The sequence below is a fragment of the Buteo buteo genome, chromosome 13, assembly GCF_964188355.1.
Source record: "Buteo buteo chromosome 13, bButBut1.hap1.1, whole genome shotgun sequence".
NCBI classification, from domain to species: Eukaryota; Metazoa; Chordata; class Aves; order Accipitriformes; family Accipitridae; genus Buteo; species Buteo buteo.
In genome coordinates, this window is record NC_134183.1 from 38,592,686 (window position 1) to 38,616,428 (window position 23,743).

Genomic DNA, 23,743 nt, shown 5'->3' on the forward strand with positions numbered 1-23,743 from the left:
TGAGGTTTTGGGGGGGCTGTGGGCATCTTGTTCAGGGCTCTGAGGGTGGACCATGACTGCCTCAGGGTCCAGGTATCCCAGGGAAGGTGGCTGGGGCGGGAAGAGGACTGTGGCCATCGTGGTTGGGACATCAAAGCCTCTGGGTGAGAGCATCGAGGGGTTGGTGGCCATATCAGCTGGGTTCCCTCAGTTGAGGGCACCGTGGCCATCTCAGTCGGGGTATTGAGGGGACCACAGCCATCCCGGCCGGGGCGCTGAGGGGACGCAGGGTGCCAGCCCGGAGGGACACCCGCCCTCGCCGAGTTCCCGCCTCGTCCCCCTCAGACTTGGGCTCGCCCACTGCCCCCGGGGAGGGGGGGGGGGAACGACACGCGACACGCGCTCCCCCTCCGTCGGCACAATGGTGCGGGCCGCCTCCGCCCCCCGCCAGGCTCGTGGCCGTTTCCATGGGGACGGAGCGACGCCTGCCGGCGGAGGAAAACAGCAGCGCTCATTGGCTCCCCCTGGCGGCGGTGGGCGGGGAAGACGGAGACACCGCCCAATCCGAAGGCCGCCCGCCCCTCCGGCCCCGCCCCGGCGGGTTAAGGCGGCGGCGGCGGCGGCGGCGGTTTCCGGCGCGGCTGTCGGAGGCGGAAGCGGCGGCAGCGCGGACATGGCGTCGGGCGGCGCCTGCGGCTCCCGCTCCCCTTCCCCCGCCGACCGCCGCCCCCCGCCCTTCCCCGAGCCCCACGGCGGTGACAGCGACGCGCCGGGGGCGGTCGACAGCGACACGGAGGGCGAGGACATCTTCACCGGCACCGTGAGTGTGGGCGGGGAGTGGGGGGAGAGAGCCCCGGGGGTAGGCCCAGCCCGGGGCGGCTGTGAGGGAGGAAGCTGCCGGGTCGGGCCCGGCGGTGCCTGCGGGTGGGCCCTTCTCTGAGGGGTGGCCCGGCGCCTGTAGGCAGCGGCGTGGCATCTTCCGGGTTTGGTTAAAAAAGGGGGACCCCCCCCCCCCAAAATAAAAGGGGGGGGGGATGATGCCTCTGGGCTCTGCAGGGAGCCCGGCATCTCCTCCCTCCCCAAGAGCTTCTCAGGCGCCTTGGGTGGCTGTGGAGGGCTTGCTGTGGGTGCCCAGGGGTCAGGGAGCAGGCCCTGGGGTCACAGGCAGCTCCCTTGGCTAAAGGACTGTGGAACGGCTCCTGCTAGGCTGGTCTCTGTTTCCCCAGGGTTATAACCTGTCAATTCTTGCAGAACCCAAGCGTCTTGAAGGAGCGTGTCCGTGTGAAGATATCCTGGCATGGCTCAGGCATGGTGCTGGGGGTGACTGCCTGCTTCTCGATATTCCTCCCAGATCAGGGTCAGAGTAACTTGTGAGCAGGCTGCCTCGCTGGTTTGAAACTTGGTGGCAGCCGCAGCTCAGCATCTTTGCTGCGCAGCCCATGAGACTTCAACGGGGAAAAGCCCCGTCTTCCCTCCCCCAGCATCAGCTCTTGTCCCTTCGACATCCAGAGGGTGCTGGTGTGCCTGACGTGGTGCTTGCTGCCCTCAGTTTGGTACTAGGGGATGAACCCCTCCGTGCAGAAGGGGTGAGATGACAGGAGGCACCCAAGGTCCCCGGCTCACAATGGGGAGGCTTGCCAACGCCTTGGTGACCTCCCCTGCCTTGTACTGGCACAACTGGCTGCAGGAGTGTCTAGGAAAGTTTGGTGGTACTTGCTCAGCAAACCAGGTCACTGTGGTGCTGCACAAATTCCTCGCTGAAGGTGGAGGTGTGAATGGTGAAGGGTTTTAGTGCCTTTTCTTGTTTCTAATGGTCTCCCGTGCATGAATCCCTGGTTGCTGAAGGCTGTTGGTGTTAACTCATGCCAGCTTTGGCCAGCTGTGCTGGCATTTGCTCCAGATAGCAACCAGCAGATAGGAGGGGAGTTAAAATGCTGGCTGGCGCTTTCCCAAGCTGAATCCCTCTCCACCCAGCCACTGGCTTCAAGTTCATAGGTTTGGCGTCTGCACCAAGTGAGGATCTCTGCTAGAGGGGCCGCAGAAGTTGTCTCCTCCAGCAGGCTGGTTGCTTGAATGCTGCAGGTACTAGGGTTGATTTCCTAAGCTCTGCGAGCTGAGGCTGGTCAAGTTGTCCCCTGCGAGGGCTGACTCGTGGCCTCTGCCTGCTTCACCCAGGCTTTTTCCAGCCTGCCTGCTCCTGCTGGCAGGGCAGGAGGAGTTGGTGTCGCTGGCAGGAAGCTCTCCAGAAACCTTCACCTGTCTGCAGTTTCCCAGCCCTGGTGTTTTCCCTGGGTTGGGCTCAGGGAGGCCTCGAGCAGGAGACCATGGCTGTGAACATGCAAACCTGCCTGCTACTGGGAACGGAGCTGGCCCAGCCGAGCTTTTCCTGCCACCGGCATAAAGCCGGAGCTGTCTCTGCCCTGATTCTGGTGAAGCTCCTGGCCTGGTGCTGGCCTGATATCCTTGAGCCATGCTCCTTCAGCAGCAGGCTGTCTTCTGCTGGTGGCTTAGCAGCAGGGATCAGGGCAGATTTGGGGACATGTGGGTAGATTCTGCCCTACGCGAGCTTGTGAGAAAGAAACTCTCACATCGGTCTGGGCAAAACAGCTGTGGGGTTGTATGTTTTGAAAATAATGTGGGAAAGTGCAACCTTGGCCTTGCAAGAGGAAGATACTGGCACTAGGGCACGATGATGGTCTTGAACTTCTCCGGACCTTTCTTAGTTGAAGAACTGGAAGATATGGTAGGTGGCTCATTGCTTTGTGGTAGAGGCAGCCTCCCTAAATGGACGAGTGCCAACTGCTCTGGGTTTTCATGCAAATAAAGCCTCCCTTTGCTGAAACTGGAGTCTGTTAAGCTAAAGCAGCTTATCAGGTGCTTAGTGTTGTTGTTGAAGCAACTGTCATAACTAATACTTGGCTCTTCTGTGTGACCTGGTGGCTTTGCTTGTCTGTCTGCCCTTGAGCGTTAGGAAAACACTTTCTGTGAAGCAGGGGAGTCAGGCTGGTGAGGCAGATCCACCTGGCTGCTGGCGTTCAGCTGGCTTGACAGCGCTTAGCCATCATACAGTAGCCAGCAAAGAAGTGTTTGGGTCAGACACAAACATAACTGGAGCTGGACCTCCAGTTGATGAAGGTTGAATCCTTGCATGACCATAGTCCTCTCTAGGGATGCCCTCAAGGACCAGCTCTTCTGACGCAAGGTCTGCTTCCCTGTGGTAAGCATCAGGCTTTCGCTGGGGGACCTAGGGAGCTTCTGCCTGCACACGTGATGGTCGGGGTGTGCTAAATCAGGCCTCTGAGGTGGTGGGTGTGGTGTCATGGGCTGATCTAAAAGAGGCCATGGCTTTTCTGTAGTAGCAGATGGAGAAGTAGGAACGGGGCATGGTACTTTCATAGTCTTAGAAACTAAATTTAAGGCATGCTGAGAACCGGTCATGGTAGAAAAGCAGATAGCCCTTTTCTGTGGTTGAGAGCTGGGAGACTCGTTAGGGAAACTTCAGAGCCTACCTTACCTTGTTCGTGTAGAGGGGGGTTTCTTTACCAGCTTGAAGAGCTCCCGCAGAACCAGAAGATCTGAATGAGACCCCTTACAAATGTCCCTAACGTAGGTCACTGGTGGTAGTAGCCCTCTTGTTGGCTTGGCTGCTGGCTGGAAGAGGTCCTTGTGGTGGTAGTACTCTTGTTGGCTTGGGTGCCAGTCTGAAAGACCCTGGGGTGGGTCTCTCTACTCCCTGCTCTCCATCACTTGCAAATGTAGCTCCTGCCTATAACTGTTGTGATCCAGGCTGGGAGCGGTCCCAGCTTTCTCCTCCAGGAAAACACTCTAAAATACAGGAGGACTCACCATCAAACAGTACAGCTGTTTTACGTACCCAAAGATTTACAGCTTGTCTTTGAGGTGGGCTCATTAGCACCGCTTTACTCCTTCAGGAGCAGTGGGAACTGATGATGTTTCCTTGCTGAAGAAAGTGCCAAGGAGCCTGTCAGTTCGGAGTCGCTGCTAATAGTGCTCCATTTACTGGTCGTCAAAGACCTGTTCTGTTCTCTGCGAAGACAGTTAAAGAATAGCACTTGCTGTGTGATTCTTGCTTGGAATAACTTGTACTTGCTTGTCTGCCTGCAAAATGAGGGATGATTCGTGATGCCAGGGTCCGTAGCATTTGTCTGCAGCAGGAATGCAGAAATAGCTCTGCCTTCTGGTGTGGTGGACTGGTTGGCATCCAAGCTCTCGGGTGGGCTTTCACCATGTCCCCAAGCCTGCTCCCAGTAGCCGGGACGGTCCCCCCTGCCCCACGAAGCTACGTGCCCAAGGGGCTGTTTGCTGTGGCAGGATCAGCTGTGTTGTAAGTCCCGGCCCTGGGGCTCGGGGCTGGCTTGTCCTGGCTGAGCCATACGTGGGGAGCACGAGGTTTGGGTCACAAAGCATGGCGTGCAAGACTTTGCCAGCATCACTTTGCAAAACACGGAGAGCCATGCCCAGCTTTAGTCCATCTGTGACAGCCTTGTCTCTGCTGCAAGGGGCGTTGTAGGAGGGGACGGTGCGGCTCCATGAAGCTGGCTCCCAGCAGTGCTGGAGCGGCGGAGTCCACACGCTCCTCTGGCACCACTTGGAAGTGAGCTGCTGCGTTAAAGCACAGCCCGGCTGCCTTCATGCAGGCCCTAAGCAACCCTCTGGGGAAGCGCAGCTCGGCTTGTGGTGGCGGTTGAACTGCTAGCACAAGTTAAGCTGCTGACAAGGCTCCTGTGGTCCCCAGCGTCTTGCCTTCAGGCAAGCAAATTGCCGCGGGTCTCTGCTGCCGGCAGTGACAGCTTGGCTTTCCCAAGGGATCTCCTGTCAGCAGCGTGCTCGGCTCACTATGATTATTAAGTGCTGGAGGCTCCCTAGTGCTGCCCACCTGCCTTGATGTGGTGTTAGTGCTGATGTGCAAGTCACTCCCTGGAAATGGGATGGCTGGGTGTGTTATGGGTGTTGTGAGCAGGAGGACTTGTGTATACTCAACTGCCTACCGCTCCTGACACCTGTAGCGGAAGGATTGGGGCTGTGACACTTGGTCTGTGGACTGGCATGTCCCGGTGACCTGCTAGTTGCTCTTGTTCTGCTAAAAATCAGGGTTAAAACTGGCTATGAAGTTTCACATTATACTTGGTGTCCTTAATGGCTCAGATGCCTCAGTACAGCCTTGCTGGCAGAGGTTGTAATGCTCAAGGATGGGTGGAAGGGAAGCAGTCTGTGATGTCCTCTGGCCTCTCTGCTCACGCAGTAATGACCCTCTGTGGCAGCAGCTAGGAAGGTGAGCTGTTCGGTCCTCCAGCCTTCATTCCTCAGTGTAAATGACCTTATGTGCTTTTAATTCTCTTACAGACCAAGCCCACGGCACTGAAAAGGGAATCTCTTCTCCCTGTGAGCAGCGCCTCCAAAGAGAATGGGGTTCGTGTAGAGCAAGATGATCAGGACTTATTTGCAGGTGAGTCTGTATCTACTGGGTATTTGGGGCTTTCTGAACTCTAAGCCTGGAGTGATCTGCTTTTAAGCATGATATGCAGGTCATGGATATTTCTGGACTATCACAGGTCCTTATCTCAAACTCATGTTCCAGTCTGTTCTGGAAGCACTAAGCTCTGGTGGTGTTTTTAGGAAGGTCGGAGTAGCCTCCTCCAGGTCTCTAGCATAATCATGTGGCAGGATTAACTGTTTGGAAGCTGAAGAGGATTAAAATGGGGTTTGCTTTAGTTTTGTTGCCTTAAACTGTGAGGTGGTGAGTGTCTTCTCAGAGTTAAAAGGCTTTTGTTCTTTACTTTCTCCTCCCTCCATGCAGGTGGAGGAAGCATCTCTAGTAGAGACGTGGCTGTTCCCAAGGAACAGGAAATGTAACACCCCTCAGCAGGGGAAAACAAGGAGGATCAGACCTTCCCCAGCCCTGGCATGGTTGGAGACCTCTGGCAGAGGCATCTGAGAGTCAATTCTGAAGACGCCTGCTAACAGATGGAAGTTTTTGCTTCCTCTGGGTGGAGAATTGTACTGGGAAGGAGCCTACCTTCCAGGCTGGCCTACATGCCGTGTGAAAATCCAGCTTGGCTTTAGCTGTTCTAGTGTGCGGCTCCTCTAGCATACAGTGAGGAGGTGGTGCCTGGCTCCTTCTAGAATAAGAAGTTCATTGGATTAACTTAATGTTCTCCAGCAGGATTGATCAAATGCTCTTACCGCAGTGAAGATGCATTAAGTCGTGCTCTTCCCAATGCTTACAGGTGTCCTCCCTATGGATTTTTTTTGCTAATTAAGACTATAGTTACTCCCTAGATCCCACGAACCTCTCCGAGAATATTGAAATTACCTTTCCAGAAACTCAAAGTAGAGAGGCTGACCCTTGCAAACTTCTCTTGACAGATGCCACTGTAGAGTTGTCTCTAGACAGCACGCAAAACAACCAGAAGAAGGAACTGGCCAAAGCATCCAATCCTGCCCCCTCATTAGAAGTAGCTGCAAGCTCTTCTTCTAGAAACCCTCCAAAGAGCTATGAGGAGGTGAGAATTGCTCTGAGCTTTCCAACTTGCCCTGCTGGTTTCAGACTGTAATTGGCAGGAACCTGTCTGTTTACTTAGTTGTAAACATGCATCTTAAATGATGCAATTAATGTAATTGCCAAACTGGATGCCCTGGCTTGTATCTCAGGCCATCAGTCTGGGACTGATACGGCTGAAGTGGGGTTCAGGTCAGCCTGATGGCATTCTTGCTCGTGTGGTGGTGCAGACTGCTTCCAAAGCTGAAATAGCAAGCGGCTGATCTGATCCTGAGAGTCTGAGCTCTGACTCGAAGCTCTAGCATGCTGTATTGCTGCAGATGGGGCAAGTAGTGTAGCTGCTCTTGTCCGTGTTTTTTTTTTTAAAAGAAATAGTCTCCTGGATGACATGAGAGCACAGGGTCCTTAAGTGGAACTTGTAGTCTGGTTGCCCAGCCCAGTTAATCAGGTGGTACTTGGCCTAAATCTGGGTTTTCTCCTGTAGAGAGACTGAAACTATTTTGGAGACAAAGAAAGTGGTTCTTTTCTGCCCCAAGCACCCCTGAGCTCATGAAGATGGACTCTGCAGTGCCATCGGGAGTAGTGTCTCAGGTTGGCTTCAGACTGGCTTAAGTGAAGGAGCAATGCAGAAGTAGGCCAGGATGCTGAGCTGATCAGTGAACTAATAAGCTGTCACCTTCAGGTTCATAGACCAAAGGCTATATGGGGCCAGTCCTTTAACACCATTCCACTAATGAGGCACTGCAATGCTTGCTAAGCAAGCCTGAAGCCTCTGTGGTCTGTCAGAGGCAGTACTGTGGTGTAGCTGCCCACTGGCCTTTAGCATAGCAGGATGTGGTGGAAAGGCCTGTTCAGATGGGGTCTGCCTATTGCTATCCTGGGTCTCCATCCCCGTGTGCCTACACAGTACAACTTGCCTTTTCCATAGGTTCAGTATCTTACACTGTTTTGGATGAGAACTGAAATCATGATGGAAAAGAGCCCAAAGGGAAATGTCTTGCGCAGAGCTGAGGCTGGACTCTGCAGAGTTTCACCTTGGGGCTGAGCAGTTTGTACATCAGTCTGTGCAGATAGTGGTGTAGTAAAGACAAATCCAGTTTGGGATCCTTGGAACATGTAGCCTGGACACAAGTGAGAAGCTGAAGGGCTTTATAGAATGGCCTTGGCCTGAAGTGCCAAAGATGCCTTGGCAGTGTGACAAGCTCGTCGTAATGTATGGGACTTCTTGGTTTGGGGTGGTTTGAAGCCTGACTTTCTAGTTTTAACTTGCTGTCCTTGTGTGCTTACTCCAAACAGCTGGAAGAAGAGGAACAGGAGGACAAATTTGAGCTGACTGTAGGAGTGAGCGACCCAGAGAAAGTTGGTGAGTTAATGTCCTGTCCTGCTGCACAGTGAAGCACAGTTAGACAAGCTAGGCTTAGCAATAGGACCGAATGCAGCTATCACTTCCATGTGCCACAGCTTCAGCTTTTGAGCTGTCTCTGCAAGCACAAACTTAATCCCAGAGTAACTTCTCCAAGACTCCTTCCAACTTCTAGAAGAAATGGAGCTACACAAAGCGAAATGCCTAGGTCACAAACAAGAAATGCAGAAGCAGGTTCTGGAAAGCTGGGGACCTCAAAGACAGGGAGCCGGGAGCAGTTTTTTTGAAAGGGTGAAATGTGATGCTTGCAGTAGGAGAGCTTGGTATCTGGAACTGTGGTGACCAACTTGACTTGACCTCCAGGCAGCACTGTCCTGTGTGCAGCTGGCAAGGGGGAGGCGAAACTGCCTTAACCTAAACTAAGTGTATTATTCCATGCTCTAGCACCTTCCCTAGCAGCTGCGCTTGCCAGGGAAGCAGCTCTGGCTTCAAACTGAGAAGCAAGAGGGTTTCTTTCTGTTGAAAGTGGGGGTCAGAGGAACTTGGCCATCTATGTGGCGGTCCCTGGGGTACAGAGAACCCAAGGTAACATCTGATCCCAGCCAGCGGAGCAGCGTCACGAGTGGCAGCGTGTTCTCACTCCATGGCTTGTGATCTCTGGCGCTGGGAGGTGCACTGACTTGTAAATCAGAGGTATATTTGGGGTAGCATCAGACCTCTGAGGATGCCCTTCAGTTGAACTACCAGGTAGACAAGGGGATTTCTGTGTTAGCTGGAGAAAACTGCCTGTGATGTTTCAGAATCCAACCACATGCAGCCAGGGGCTGTCTGACTTGCATCCTCTGAATAGACTGCTTCATGTGCTGTACAGCCACCGAATTGTTGCGTGCTGAGCAGATGTGTGGAGTCAGCCCAAATGCTGTTGGTGTAACAAGCGCCTGATTGTCAGTGTTGGCTGCCTTAGGAAGTAAAAGGAGGGCTAAGCAGTCAGGTTGGGGAAATGCCTAGTGGGCAGGAGTCCAGGGTCCTGCGGTGAGATGCTGCCTGTGGTTCTGTTTGAAGATCTGGGGCTCCGTCAGGCCAAAGATCAGAACCACTGAAGCGGGCAAAGGCCAGGAGATTGCAGGAGCCTTGTGCTTTGCATTCAGGTGGTAGTGGAAAGTGCTGATCTTGTGATTCTAATGCCTTGTTTCTGTTTTCTGTAGGGGACGGCATGAATGCGTATGTAGCCTACAAAGTGTCAACACAGGTACGTCTAACTTGTCACCCCTGAGATGGGGTGCCATTATTTTTCCATGCTTAAAGGCAGCTGGACTCTGTTCTCAGCCAAGCCAGCGGTGACCTAAATAGACAGGAGGTCTGAATGCCTTGGTACATGGATTCAGGAGTTATAATCCACCCCTACAGATCAAAGGATGAGCCTAGCTGAGAAATAGGTTTTGAATCTATTTGAAAGGAGACTGTCTTTTTTTTCAGCCAGTTACTTCTGCAGTCCTGACTGATACTGATGCTCAGCATTGGACTGAGCAGCAGGAATGACATCTGTTAGGGAGAGCCCCAGACACTGAGGCTGTTGCTAAAGGTTCTGTGGCGATGGTCGCATCAGATCAAGCTGACCTGAACCCGTCTCTCACTGAAGGTGTCCTGCTGTAGCTAGTTTCATGTCAGGACCTGCTCTCCTGGGCTAGTTGCAAGAAATTGAGCCTTCTGCAGCTGCTGCCCTGCTTAGAGCTTTGGGGTGCTGCTCTGAGCTCTGCAAAAAGTTGTTCTTAGCTGTCTGTACAGCAGCTGCTGGACTACAGGCTTCCTGTGGTCTGTCTGAAGCTGATGGTGTGTGAAGGGGACTAGGGGACTTGTTAGCCTCCACTCGTGCTCTGCAAACACAGTCAAAAGCCACTGGTGGCCCCTGTAGTCTTAAGGTGATAAAGTGTGACCTGACAGCGGTCCCTGTTCCTGCGTGGAGCAGGGGTGATGGGGTTAGGCGGTGGGCAGGCCTTACCAAGCAGCCTGCAGCCACAGTAACAGCTGCTCTGTTATTTAGTGGCATTAATACTGCTGCTCAGCCCAAGAAGAACTGTTAGGAGGTAAGTTGCTGAAAACCTAGGCCAAAGCTTGCTCTATTCATTCCTCAGCTCTTGCAGAGCTCAAGCTGTCCTACTTCATCCCCAGAAGTGACAGCAGGTAGAGCTAGCAAGGCTGTGCATGCAGGGGCAAGCTTCCCTGGGTGAGTCTGATCTGAGTCTCATCTCTTCCCCCAGACGAGCATGCCAATGTTCAGGAGCAAGCAGTTTTCAGTGAAAAGGAGGTTCAGTGACTTTCTGGGTCTCTATGAGAAGTTGTCGGAGAAGCATGCCCAAAATGGGTTCATCGTTCCTCCGCCGCCCGAGAAGAGCCTCATAGGTGAGTGGTGGAGGTGCAGAGCACTAGAGCGGGTCCTTCTGACGGTAAGCTTTGTGCCTGAAGGACAGGCCTGCATGCAGTCTCAAAGCTGAGAGGGAAGCTGCAGAGTAGCTGTGGGAAGCAGGTGCAGAAAATAATCTGGGTTCTGTGGCACAGACAAAACTGGTTCCATACTTGGACCTCTGGGCTTAAAGCCTTTTCTGAGTTTGCAGGTGCCTCCACACCTGCTTGACGTAGAGTAAAACCTTATCCTCTGTGCTGTCACTGAATTGCTGTTCACTTGAGTCCAGACCTGTAACCCTTCTGGTCTTGCCTGGCATTGCTTTTCCTCTTTACTGGATGTCAACTGCTGCTAGATGTTAAATATAAGCAGATTTTAAATTTCCAAGTAGCTGTTGCTGATGCAAGGTCTAATTCCCGTTGTAAAACACCTCTCCTCTACTGTCACCCTGATAGTCTGTACTTTGTAACAAACCACACTACCTTATGTGTTGAGTTTGAAGCAGCTCATTAATTGCATCTTCCATCTGTGCTAGGAATGACCAAAGTGAAAGTTGGGAAAGAAGACTCCTCCTCTGCAGAGTTCCTAGAAAAAAGACGGGCTGCTCTAGAGAGGTACAGACCCCAACAGCTATCCCCTCGTGCCTGAATCAAGCAAGGGACCTCTGAAAGGTCAGACTGGCTGCACTCTCCTCCCTACATGAGAAAAGCCACCTGCTTCTAGGCTTGCAGCAAACCTGGAGGCCGCTGAAGAGTTGCAACTGCAGAGAGTTGCTTTGACTCTGTAAAACAATCTCCTGCTTCAAAAGCCTCTGCTGGCGTTTGGTCCAAATCTGGCCAAACTCCCCTGACAAGGCAGGGAGAAAACTGAACTGTCTCAGGAGCCCAAAAATATGGATGTTAAGTAATTGTACAAACAGTGCAGATCAGGTGAGAAACAACTCGCTCTCTAACTTGCACCCTAACTACACAGCCACAAGTGGCCTTTGCTCTGTCACCTGTGTTGACTGTTGTAGTTAGCACTGGGATGCTGATCCCCTCCAGCTTCAGCCTCTGTAAGATCTATTAATGTGTCACTGTTAAAGATGTAAGGCTGGATCTTGATCGCTTGATGTATCAAGTAACTTTCTTGCTATAGCAAGTATTAATCAAAGGCCTGGAAGGTCTGGTCTTGCAGGCTAGTCTCACTAAAGCCCGCAGGGAGGTAGGACTCTTGGTGGGTGAATGAGAACAGCTTGTTGGGCCTGACCTCCAGCTGCCAAACTCCCATTGCAGAGTAAATGACAAGTGTGCTGCAGCTCACTGTGATGGCTCGAAGCCAGGTTTGCTATGACCAAAGTAACTCTTGGTGTGTTCCTCTCCACAGGTACCTACGGAGAGTGGTCAGCCATCCAACAATGCTGCAGGACCCAGATGTCAGGGAGTTCTTGGAAAAGGAGGAGGTCAGTAGTGTGGAATAATGTAGCTACAGGTACCTTGGAATTGCAGAAGGAAATGGTACACAAGCAGTTAACGAGGCATGATGCTCAAAGCTCAGTGAGAAGCAGCAGAACCCTGTCAGAGCTCTTAACCAGTGATGATAACAGATGTGCGGGATTGACCCTGGCTGGATGCCAGGTGCCCACCAAAGCTGCTCCATCACTTCTCAGCTAGACAGGGGAGAGAAACTATAATGAAAGGCTTGTGGGTTGAGATAAGGACAGGGAGAGATCACTCACCAGTTACCATCATGGGCAAAATAGACTCGACTTGGGGAAAATTAATTTATTGCCAATCAAATCAGAGTAGGGTAATGCGAAAACAAAAACAAATCTTAAAACACCTTGCACCCACCCCTCCCTCCTTCCCAGGCTTAACTTTACTTCTGATTTTCTCTACCTCCTCCCCGCTCCCCCCCCCACCCCAGCAGTGCAGGGGGATGGGGAATGGGGGTTGTGGTCAGTTTGTCACATGTTGTTTGCGCTGCTCCTTCCTCCTCAAGGGGAGGACTCCTCACACTCTTCCCCTGCTCCAGCGTGGGGTCCTTCCCATAGGAGACAGTCCTCCACAAACTTCTTCACTAACCCTCCACAAACTTCTTCACTAGCCTTGGTGTCTACAGAGTTGTTTCACGTATTCTCACTCTTCTCGCTGGCTGCTGTTGCTCTTGTGCAGCAACTTTTTCCCCTTCTTAAATACGTTATCCCAGAGGTGCTACCACTGTGGCTGATGGGCTCGGCCTCAGCCAGCGGTGGGTCCATCTTAGAGCCGGCTGGCATTGGCCCTATCAGACATGGGGGAAGCTTCTAGCAGCTTCTCATAGAAGCCACCCCTCTAGCCCCCCTGCTACCACAACCTTGCCACACAAGCCAGATGCAACAGAACTTTCTTCTGTGTCAGTGCTTGTCTAAGCACTGTGCGCTCATAAAGAGCTCTGGCCTAGCTTGCATACATCATGGTGGGAGCACGCATGGAGAGCAGGGGTAGTCTTTGTTCTCTGAAATCCATGATGGGAGTGTAGCCTCTGTTCGGAGGTACAGGGTGGTCCTGTGCTGGCTTGGCCTGATGCTGAGATGTTAAAGGAGAGCTGGCTCTGTACTGGAACATGTGGCTGATGTGGTCCCTGCTCCTCCAAGGAGAGTGTGACCATACCCAGCTGCGCACCTGATGCGGAGAAGTCATTCTTAAAGAGGCTGAGCCCTGGGGAAACCCTAGCCTGAGTGATTCCAGCACTAATGCTGTGCTGGAGGGCTCTGCTGTAGGACCAGACATCACAGAAACACCTCACTTTGCTGCTGAGCAGATGCAGTTCCGTCTGGAAGTTGGTGGCTGGTGTAGAGTATTTCCCAGTGTCAAAGCACCGCTCTACTCTAGTGTTCCCCCATCGTGCAAACTGCTACTGGCTTTTGGAGAGATGCTCTGAAGCACTTCTATGTGCTTGTGTGACCTGTGGCAGCTTGGGCAGCCCTCAGTTCAGGGATTCAAGTGGCATGGCTGGTTCTTGCAGATCTGTGTTACCTTGGCCAAGCAGAACAGGCAGACCCCAGGTACGGTGTAAGGTTTAGGAACTCCTCATTTGTTTGAAAACCCCTCCAGTCCCGCTATTGGAAATATTGTACAGGCTGTGGCACCGCTCAGGTGGTGTCTGGCTATTCCTTTGCAGTAGCTGTAGTGCATGTGTTGCTGTGTGCAGAGAAACCCTGCCTGCCAAGGGACCCACAAGGGAGAATGATGCCACTGTGGTGGCTGCTCGCTAAGCTGCTTTTATCTCCTGGCAAAGAAAACTTTTCTGTTTCTTTATAGCTACCAAGAGCAGTAGGCACCCAGACCTTGAGTGGAGCAGGAATACTGAAGATGTTCAACAAAGCTACGGACGCTGTCAGTAAAATGACCATCAAGATGAACGAATCGGACATAGTAAGTATTAGGACACCTCTGGGCTGTCCTTGCGCTGGCGCTGCGTGCTCTCCCCAGCTCAGGCTTTGGGTGTGAGATGCAAGGAAAGCTCCACAGTGATGCATCTGTGGGAATCAGCTCTGGGTTTACCCATTTCAGTGGTTTGAGGAGAAGCTGCAGGAGGTGGAGTGCGAGGACCAGCGGCTACGGAAGTTGCATGCTGTCGTTGAAACACTAGTGAACCACAGGAAAGGTAACAAACTTGGTACCGCTTGTTCTGTAGCTTGGCCTGTAACAGTTAAGCCTTCTGTGGTGCCTGACTGGAGGTTCCCAGCACGCGGGTGTCCTAGGAGGCACATGACAGAAGATATGACAGTGCTTCCTTTCTGTAATGGACTCTCAGTCTCTTCATCATGAGAGACAGAAGGAAAACGGTAATCCCACCTCTTCTGTCCAGCCCCACAAGCTTAGGATGATGGTGTTGAGGTGAACCAGTGTCCTGCTTGGATGAAGGCTGCCATGGCAAATCTGAGCAGACCTGGTCGTCTTACTAATTCCGAGCTGTCCTCTGGCAGGGAGCAGGGATGTTTTTCTTCCTCTGCATATTTTGGCTGACTTCTGCAAAACTGTGCCTGTCCTTCCACCCTGCTGCTTCCTTTCTCCTCCCTGGCCGCAGCTGGCTAGCCCTCCTCCTGCCGTGCTGCAGAAGCTGCCAGCTCTGACCGAGACAGTGCTGGCTCTTCCAGCTGATGTCTCCTGGGGCTACGGAAAAGCAGCTCCTTGGGCTGACCTCTAGGCTGGGGCTTTACTTGCAGAGCACCTGCTGTAGTGAGGCCCGTCAGTTGACTCTCTTATTCTGTTCACTAGAGCTAGCATTGAATACAGCCCAGTTTGCAAAGAGTCTGGCCATGCTGGGGAGCTCGGAGGACAACACGGCCCTGTCCCGGGCGCTGTCCCAGCTGGCCGAGGTTGAAGAGAAGATTGAACAGCTGCACCAGGAACAGGCTAACAATGACTTCTTCCTCCTGGCCGAGCTCCTGGGAGACTACATCCGCCTTCTCTCAGTTGTAAGGGTAAGCACTCCTTTGGGGCAAGCTCTAGGCTATGCTGCTGGTCCTAGTACTCATTTTAGGTGTGCCAGGAGGCAGCTGGTCTTCTAAATTCAAGCCCGGGGCATGGCATGCTTCTGACCTCTCCAGGCAGAGGGCAAGCTTGCTGCTTGTCCAGTTGTGCACGTGTTGAAGTGGTTAGATCGGAGAAGTGGGGTAGGTGAGGCCTGGCTGTGCTGCTGTTCTCCAGGGTTGATGTGGGGCAAGTTCGTGGCTTGTAGGCGGCCTGAACCCTACCAGAGGTGACGGCTGTGGCTACTGCAGAGGCTGTGAGGTGATAACCTGTGATCTGGGTGTTGCAAATAGATCTGCCAAGCGCCTGCTGGGGAAGAGCTTGAGTCTTCAAGTCTGTGCAGCCTGCCTGGTGCACTGGCCTCCTTGCCGGAGGCTGAAAGAAACCAGTCCCAAGTGAGCTGCAAGTCTGGCAGGCTGACTCGTTCCTGCCCCAGACATGTCCTGCCTCTGAGAAGTTGTTTCTGGAGGCTACAGAGGCCAGAATGCAGCCTAGTGAGGAGGCAAAGCCTCCTTGGTCTGCCAGTCTGTGTGGTGGGTGCTCCAGAGCAGCACCAGGATCTCTGATAGTGCTGGAGGTAATAAGACTTATCTGGGGTGTTCTGGTAAGGAGCCCTAGTGTTGCCTCAGACTTTACCTCTTTCTTGCCTGCTCTGTCCTTCTGACCAGGCTATCGGACACTGCTTTCTGCTTTTCTAGCTCTTCCCCCCAGTCTGGCTGGTTGTGTTCAGAAGCCTCATGAGGTCTTCCTTGCTTGGGCTGGTGGTTTACAGGCCTGCTAAAACCATCTGGTCTCCTGGCAGATGCCTGTGAGCTGCTGCTGGAGATCCCGTGTGGGATGGGGCAAAGGCAGCTCCTTGCGCTGACCATTCTCGACGGCAGGACTGAAGCAGGCAGGCAGCAGAGCTTGGGGATAGGCTGGACACTGTGCTTGGGATGCTGCCAGTTCAGTAGGTGGCCTCAGGCCTGTCTGGGCTTGCGCTGAACCCCGTGCGTAGCTGGAGCTTTTCCAATTACTCTCCTGCCAAACTGTAGAGCAGGTGGGCAAATCCTGTGCTGCCAGCCCTGTACGGAGGGAGGTCCCAAAGCTGCTCGTGAAGCATGAGTTGGTTGATGTTGCACATGGGCTTCTTTGGTAGTAGAGCAGTCCGTGTTCTGGCTCAGCTTTGGTTACACTGAGATGGGCGCAGGACCTCACTGATGAAGCAGCTCTGCTGTTAGCAGATGTCCCCCTTACCAAAGGCATGGTTGTCACTGTCAGCAGAGCTTCTTGCAGCTGCCTGCTACTCCTGGTGTCGTAGCAGAGGCAGAGCAGAGCTTAGTCTCTGATCCTTCCTTTCAGGGAGCCTTTGACCAGCGCATGAAGACCTGGCAGCGGTGGCAGGACGCCCAGACCATGCTGCAGAAGAAGAGGGAGATGGAGGCCAGGCTGCTGTGGGCCAACAAACCTGACAAGCTACAGCAGGCCAAAGAGGAGATCTCGGAGGTAGGGAATGAAGAGTGCCGGGGTCTCTGCGCAGCTCCTTCCCTCTGCGCTCTGCCGCTGAGTGGTGAGAAGGGGACCTTCTGAGCTGAAGGGACAGGTATCTATTGCCAAGCTTGCATCAAGGGATAAGCCAGCCTTGAGCAAGCCCCACAGGAAGCCTGGGAAGCTGCAGGAGGGACTGCTTGTGGTCCCACCTCCTGTGGCTTCTTTGCTGAGCTTGCAGCAAGCAGGGGATGCAGCTTGTTGTGGTGGCGAGGACCAGAAATGCCAGACTTCGGTCCAGCAGAGCCTCTCATGTGAACAGTCGTGGCTGCGAAACCTCTTGGAGAGGGGAGTGAGAGCTTCTTTGCCTCCCCTCCCCTGGAAACAGCACGCTTCCTCTCTCCGCAGTGGGAGTCTCGTGTGACACAGTACGAAAGGGACTTTGAACGGATTTCTGCTGTCATCCGCAAGGAAGTGATACGGTTTGAGGTACGTTTGGCCCTGCCCTCGGCGTGCAACCCACCAGCTGGTTGGCCTTGATGTGCCTTGGCTGGGAACACCAGTCTGGGCTAGCGAAAGGTCACCTTGGCTCCTGACCCCGCTCCTAGTGCAACAGCTGGCAATATTTGTAAATATTGGGGCACCACTGCTGTGGGCAGAGCTGATCTCTTTTGGCTGAGAGGGGGCTTCCACACAGAGAAGCTATCTGTTAAAACGAAGGTGCATGAGCAAAGATCCTCTGAGCCATTGGGCTGTGGCCAGAGATGAGCATCATCCTCAGCATCTCAGGCTCTTGTGCTGGTCTCTTTGTGGGGCCCCAGGAGGAACAGGAACAGGAAAATTCTGGTGGTTTCTCCCTCCCCCTCAAAAGCTGGAGGGTTTTGGTGGTTTGTTCAGCCTTGTACTCACTCCTGCGCCCATCTCTTGCAGAAAGAGAAATCCAAGGACTTCAGAAACCATGTCACTAAATACCTTGAGACGTTATTAAACTCTCAGCAACAGGTGAGTAGCTCCAGCCCCTGCTGTGGTTTTACCTCTCGAAGCTCAACAGTGCGAGCTCGTGCCCCTCCTCAAGTGTGAACCCCCACTCTTGGTGTGTCCTGCTCCCCAGATGTGGGGAGGGGTTGAACCTCCACAGGCTGGAGCAGGGCAAAATATAAGCAGTATTGCATCCCCCCTGATGCCTTCTTTTTTTGGGGGGGGGGGGGGGGGGGGGGGCCGTGCTCTGTGGAAGGGCTTCTGCCCCCCTGCCCAAATGCTTCTTGACTTGCTCTGGGCTTGAACTGTGCTGGCAAACTGCCTGCGAGCTCCTGACTCTCCTCCTCTCTTTTCTCCGCAGCTGGTGAAGTACTGGGAAGCGTTCCTACCCGAAGCCAAGGCCATTTCTTAATTGGACTGACTGAGCAAAAGAGCATACCTGAACTTTGCCTTTTTTTTTTTTTTTATATACACTATACCTCTTCCTCTTTTACATGTGAATGAACCGTAGTTAAACACTCTGGAGCTGGTAGAGGTTTAACCCCAGACAAGCAGCTTGCAAGCCAGTAACTCTTCTAACTGTATATTTTTCATTTAGCAACATATATTTTCTTACTGAAGAGAAACTAGTTTCCTGCTTTAAGACCAGACCTGCAGCAGAGTGTTAACAAGATATGTAAAATGTATATTTTTCAGGCTGGGTTTTAGGGCTCTAATGACTATCTTACTCCTGCAGTGCCATTAAAATTCTGTAATAAAACTTCTATCAGGGCAAACAGGCTTTGTCTGTTCATGGGCTGGGGTGGGGAGGGCTAACGGCCGCATCCTGTGGATGCGGAGGGAGGCGGCGGAGCCTCCCGCCTTCTTGTGACTGGGATGGGGGGGTGACCTTGGGCACTGCCCCCGCCACCTGTCCTGGCTCCTGATTAAGCTTTGGCTTTCTGCCTTGCTCTGCCTGGGAGCTGTTTTTAGGATCTGAGCTCAGCGGGGCCGTGTCGTGTGTGGTTTGGGAGGGGGGACCTGGCCCCCGCGAAGGCGGTGTGGAACCTTTGGGGGGCTGTGATGCACCTTTCCCCCACGACCACGGGGCAGCTCTTTCTCCTTTGACCCCCCCCCCCGCTCCCCTGGACCCCAGCCGTAGATTTCATCAAAACCGATACCCCTTCTTTTGCAATTAAAAAAAAGGCAGCTCGTGCTGACTTCTCACTTTCTTTTCCCCTTGCCCCTGTAGAGCTGGATCCCTGCGCTCCCTCCAGCCTCCAAACCTTCCCCCCCCCCCCCCGCCCCCAAGCCTGCTGGATTTAGAGCTGGGGGCTGCAGGACCCTTCCCCGGGCTGCTTTTGGGGTCCCCCCGCTGGGGGTGGCCCGGAGCGGGGCTGACCCGTCTCCCGGAGCCTGCGGGAGGTGACGGCGGCGCGAAGCCCCGGGGCCGCCCCCGCTGCTCCCCCCCCCCCGTCCCGGCGGACGATGATCGCCGTGTCCATCCCCGCGGCGGAGCCGCAGGCGGCGGCGCGCAGCCCCGAGAAGGGGCACACGGTGAGGGGCGGCCTCGGGGACGGGGGAGCGGGGACGGGGGGGTCCCTTTTGCCGCAGGAGGGGGGGGGGGGGGGGGGGTTGGCCCTTCCCAGGGGGTCCCCACCCGCCCGGGGAGGGTCCTTCTGCCCCGAGGGTTGGAGGTGCCCTAATGTCCCCGGGGGACCCCCACATGCCCCAAGGGGTGGGGGTCTCAGGCTCGGGGGGGGGTCCCTGTCTGCCCCAGAGTGCCACCATCTTTCTGAGAGGGGGGGATGATGATGGTCCCTCTCTGTCCCCAGGGGTCCCTCCTGGTGGGGACAGCCCCCCTACCTTTGAAAGAGGGGGTGTTCCCTCGCCCGGGTGGGTTTGGGGGGGGTGGGGGGGGGTGACTGACTGCCCAGGTCCCTGACTGCTTCCAGGGGGCCCCCACCTGCCCGAGGCTTTGGGGGGGGGGAGTCATCGTCTCCTTCCATCCCAGGGGTTGGAGGGCTCTGCCTGTCCCATCTGCCCCGGGGGTCCCTGCCTGCCCCATCTGCCACTGGGGAGAAGGTCCCTGTCCCAGTCTCTACCCCTGAAATGGGGAGGGGGGGTGGTGGGGGTGGGTGGGGGTCTGGCCCATGGGATCCCCTCTGGCTCCCCTCTGGCCCCGGGCGGGTTGGGTGGGTGTCTCCCTCTGCCCTTGGGGATGATGAGAGGGGAAGGGGAGGTCCCACTTTCTCAGGAGGTTGGATGGCCCCACCTGTCCTCAGGGTCCCTGCCTGCCTGAGGGTGCCCCCCCTCCGTGTACCCCAGGGGTGGAGGTCCCGAACTGCCCCCATGGATCCTGCTGAAGGGGACCCTCTGCCCTTGAAGGGGGCATAGGGGGGGCCCCCCTCTGTCCCAGGGGTCCCCTGGGGCCGGGGGGAAAATGTCCCTGCCTTCCCCAGGGTACCCCCATCTACCCAGGGCTCTGTGACCCCCCCCCAGCTCCTGCCCCTGGTCCCCAAGTGCCCCCCCGGTGTCCCCACATGCCCAGGGGTGGGGGTGGTGGAGGTCCCTGACTTCCCACAGGGGTCCCTGCTGAGGGAGACCCTCTGCCCTTGAAGCCAGGGGTGGGGGGGGGGCCCTGGCCTGAGGACCCTGTGGCACTGTGGGGTGGAGGTCCCTGTCTGTCCTCAAGGGTCCCTGCCTGGGGACCCTCTACCCTTGAAAGCAGGAGGGGTGTCCCTGACCTGGGGGATTCCCTTTGGCCCTGGGGAATGTTGGGGGGGGGTCCGTGGGGTCCTGTCTGTCCCCAGGTACCCCCATCTGCCCCAGAGGTGCATGTCCCCACCTGCCCCGGGGACGATGAGGACGGAGACAGCAGTGGCTGACCCGTGGCACAGGTGTACAGGGTGGAGGTGCTGTGCAATGGCCGGCGGCACACCGTGGTGAAGCGTTACAGCGAGTTCCAGGCGCTGCACAAGCGGGTGAGACCCCCGGCACCGCGGGGGGACACAGGGAGGGGACACCAGCTCCCCGGAGCAGGGAGGACCAGCCTCCTCCTCCTCCATGGTTCCTGCTGCCATGATGTCCCCCGCCACTCTACCCTAGATCAAGAAGACCTGCAAGGTCCCCGACTTCCCTCCCCGCCGTGTCCCCAACTGGATGCCCAAAGTGCTGGAGCAGCGCCGGCAGGGCCTGGAGCTTTACATCCGGGTAAGGTGCCAGCTGGCGGTGGGTTTTGTGTTTTTTGGTTTTGGGGGGGCAGGGGGGCGGTGCTGACTCCCCCTGATGCACGGCAGGGTGTCCTGTACCACAACGAGGAGCTGCCCCAGGACGTGCTGGACTTCCTGAAGGTTCGGCGTTGCCAGCAGGACCCCAAGGCCAGCAGCCCCCCGTGAGTAGATGCTCAAGCGGACAGTGCCGTTGGGCTTTGCCAGCTCTGATTTATCCCACACGGTGCCGGGTTTGTCCCCCTCACCCACTGAGAGCAACCCCAAGACACAGGGTTGGGGACTGGCACGCAGCCAGGTCACCCAGGGTGTAAGAAGTGGGACCCTTCACCGGGCGCTGACATCTCCTCTCCCATAGCAGCGCCGGCTGTCTGCCCTCCCAGCGGCCCGTCGTCGGCTTCTGCACCGACCCCTACACGCAGCCACAGGGCACTGGTAAGGAGCGGCACCAGGGATGCAGGTCCCCCAAGCCTCCAAGGGAAAAGGCTCTTTTGGGCCTCGGCAAAACATGTTTTTCCTTTAACGGGGCTTGGGAAAGAAACAAAGCTGGTCCAGCTCCCCCCTTTCCTCACAGACCTGCTCCCCAACACCGTCCTCACTGGGGTGCTGCAGGGCCTCTACATCCCCTGAGCTGCAACCCCAGCCAGGCAGCGCCCCGAGCCCCCGGCCTGCCGGGCTTCTGAGCACCCACCAGCACTCAAGGGCCGCAGCGGTGAGCAGCCAGGCAGCGGCGGAAAGGATCCCTGCAGTAAGAACTCCTCCCTGCTGGGCTGGGGCAAGAAAACTGGGTGAGAGAAGCCAAGGCGTATGGTGGGGAGCCACAGCTGCTCTCCAGGCCAGCGCTGCTCACCCACCAGCATCCAAAGTGCCTTTGTTAGGGAGCAGGAGCTCTGCCTTCTGCCCTGATGTTTTGGGGTTGTTGGTAGGAGCCTTTGGAGCCTGAACCCCCTCAGCATCTGGGCTTTGGTGCAATAAATCACTTGGGCTTGATTGGCAAAAGATCGCCATGCTCTGTAATTCTGCAAAGCAAATCCAGGGCCAATCGTGGCACTGCTCTCAGCTTGATGAAATGTGAAAGAAGGGGGTTGAAGGGTTGAGGGATGCACCTAGCTGAAGGATGCTAAGTGATCTGCACCCCTCCAAGAGCAGAAGAGAGGAAACTCTTTAAAAAACAGATTGGTCACATTTATTGGCGCATGTGCTTCTTACAAAAGTGATGGGAAGAGGAGCCAGCACCCCATCCTGCCCGCTGGCCAGCGGCAGGGTGAAGGGGGAGGCCGGGCAGCAGGGGTGCGGGGCACAGCGGCTCTGCTGCTGCTCACCCACCCTGGGATGACAGGGAAATGCACGGAGGGGGAATTACTCTTTGGCGATGGCAAATGGCTTCTCCACCTCGATGGTGCCGCAGTCGGCGATGGTGACATCCTTCAAGGGCTTGTCCCGGCTGTCTGTCTTAGTGTTCTCCACCTTCCTCACCACATCCTGGGGATAGCAGAGGCATGAGAGTGGGGCAATGCTGGGCATGGGCAGAGCCAGCTCAGCGCAATCCCCGCCCCAGAAGGCGCCTCCCAGCCCATTCTCCACAGTGCTCTCCCCCCAGCCAGCCTGCCTAGGCAGCATCTGCCTGGTCCTGCTCTCCCCCTGGGAATCGATCACGCTTTTACCGCCCATCACTCCCTTACCATGCCCTCCAGCACTTTGCCAAAAACCACGTGCTTGCCGTCCAGCCACGGCGTCTTCACGGTGGTGATGAAGAACTGGGAACCGTTGGTGTCCTTGCCAGCGTTGGCCATGCTCACCCAGCCAGGGCCGTAGTGCTTCAGCTTGAAGTTCTCATCAGGGAAGCGGTCCCCATAGATACTTTTTCCTAAGGGGAGGGGAAAAAGGCTACGTTGTGCTCGCTCATGGAAATATGTCAGGGTAGGGGAGGTGATGGCAGCTCTCTCCACAGGCTGGGTGCGGTGGATGAGGACATCCAGAGGGGAGACGAACTACCAATACCACAGGGCTGCAGGTAACCACGAGCTACCTGCGACTGAAGGGAGCTAAAAGCGCCCCATGAAGTGGGCAGGAGGAATCATGCCCCCAGGGGACTGGAGCAGGAGGCTGTGTGAGAGCAGACAAGATAAGAGCTTACAAGCCCAAATGCTGGTATCAACAGCTTTACTAATGTTTGCTATGTGCTGGTGGAAGGTTTGGACTCTGCTGCTACCAGACTATATGTGTCCTGGCAGCCAGGAGGCCTGGCAGAAGCACCAGCTGCTGCAGAGGAAAGTTTTCTTAGTGAGGAGCTCCAGGTCCTGTGGGGGCAGAGGGCACAGTTACAGGGGTAACATTCAGGTAACAGCCAGCCAAGCCTCACTGCGCCCATCCCTCCCCAGCACCAAGCTCTGCTTCGACGCCAGGTCTCTATGAGCTGTGTGCCCACTCATGCCCACTGGGGCACCATGCTCCAGCTGCCCACTGGTCCCCAGGGGTAGCCAGGCATGGCCGCTGGACAGCGGCTGGATCCTCGGGTTGGCGTGGGCCAAATTACCTCCAGTGCCATCTCCACGGGTGAAGTCTCCTCCCTGGATCATGAAGTCCTTGATCACGCGGTGGAACTTGCTGCCCTTGAAGCCGAATCCTTTCTGGGGGTGGGGAGGGAGAAAACGGAGTGAGGCAACGGGACAGACTAGAGCTGAGCTCCCTCCATCCAGCTCTGCCCCAGGGCACCAAGCAGGAGCCTCCCAGGGGGCTGGGTGAGGCCCGGCCAGGCAGCCGCTGGCCCCTCACCTCTCCGGTGGCCAACGCCACAAAGTTCTCCACCGTCTTGGGCACCGTCTTGCCAAAGAGCCCGATGACGACGCGGCCCACATCCTCCTCGCCGATCCGCAGATCGAAGAACACCTTGGGGGCGGGGGGGGGGCATGGATGGAGGTAGGTTAGGGGGCCGTCAGCGGAGCCAGCCTCACCTTGCTGGTCCAACACCCCCCCTCCCCGCCAAATCCAGCCAGGCCTAACCTCGCCGAGCCCCCAGACCCCCCTCCACCCCAGCTGGGCCCCCCCTCGCCCCAGGCCTTCACCTCAGGCCTTCACCCCAGCCCCCCCCCCCCCAGCCGGGCCCGCCCAGGCCTTCCCCGCCGGGCCCCAGCCCGACCTTGGCGGTGACCTTGGGCCCCTTCTTGCGCTCGTCGGCCCGCGAAGCAGCGGGCAGCAGGAACAGGACGGCAGCGCCCAGCGCCGCCGCCGCCACCACCACCTTCATCCTCCACCGCTCGCAGCCCGGCCACAGCGCCCGCCGCGCCGCCTGCATCCGGCCCCGCCCGTCACGCTCCCCCCGCCCACCGC

At 55.9% G+C, this 23,743-nt stretch overlaps 3 protein-coding genes across 4 annotated transcripts; 2 read left to right on the forward strand and 1 right to left on the reverse strand.

Annotated features, from left to right (window-relative positions):
• Nucleotides 1-601: 601 nt before the first annotated feature.
• SNX1 (sorting nexin 1) lies at nucleotides 602-17,975 on the forward strand. Of its 2 annotated transcripts, XM_075045746.1 has the most exons (15): nucleotides 602-799; nucleotides 5,344-5,446; nucleotides 6,367-6,503; nucleotides 7,796-7,862; nucleotides 9,068-9,111; nucleotides 10,121-10,262; nucleotides 10,799-10,877; nucleotides 11,629-11,704; nucleotides 13,545-13,658; nucleotides 13,797-13,890; nucleotides 14,505-14,710; nucleotides 16,101-16,244; nucleotides 16,635-16,715; nucleotides 17,157-17,228; nucleotides 17,566-17,975. In XM_075045746.1, the coding sequence occupies exons 1-15, from the start codon at nucleotides 653-655 to the stop codon at nucleotides 17,614-17,616; spliced, it is 1,557 nt and encodes a 518-aa protein (XP_074901847.1). In that variant the 5' UTR covers nucleotides 602-652; the 3' UTR covers nucleotides 17,617-17,975. The 2 variants fall into 2 exon arrangements, with proteins under 2 accessions (XP_074901847.1, XP_074901848.1); XM_075045747.1 differs by lacking the exons at nucleotides 602-799; nucleotides 5,344-5,446 and adding an exon at nucleotides 5,999-6,227.
• A 340-nt stretch (nucleotides 17,976-18,315) lies between these two features.
• SNX22 (sorting nexin 22) lies at nucleotides 18,316-21,443 on the forward strand. The gene is given in 7 exon segments (XM_075045750.1): nucleotides 18,316-18,740; nucleotides 20,084-20,167; nucleotides 20,292-20,396; nucleotides 20,483-20,577; nucleotides 20,772-20,848; nucleotides 20,988-21,038; nucleotides 21,041-21,443. Coding segments are annotated over 7 exon segments (537 nt in total). The 5' UTR covers nucleotides 18,316-18,671; the 3' UTR covers nucleotides 21,097-21,443.
• Nucleotides 21,444-21,576: 133 nt separating this feature from the next.
• PPIB (peptidylprolyl isomerase B) lies at nucleotides 21,577-23,743 on the reverse strand. Its single transcript, XM_075045748.1, has 5 exons — nucleotides 23,553-23,743; nucleotides 23,189-23,302; nucleotides 22,950-23,043; nucleotides 22,096-22,280; nucleotides 21,577-21,895 (listed from the first exon to the last, which is right to left on the reverse strand). Exons 1-5 carry the CDS (start codon nucleotides 23,706-23,708, stop codon nucleotides 21,773-21,775), a joined length of 672 nt encoding a protein of 223 aa, XP_074901849.1. The 5' UTR covers nucleotides 23,709-23,743; the 3' UTR covers nucleotides 21,577-21,772.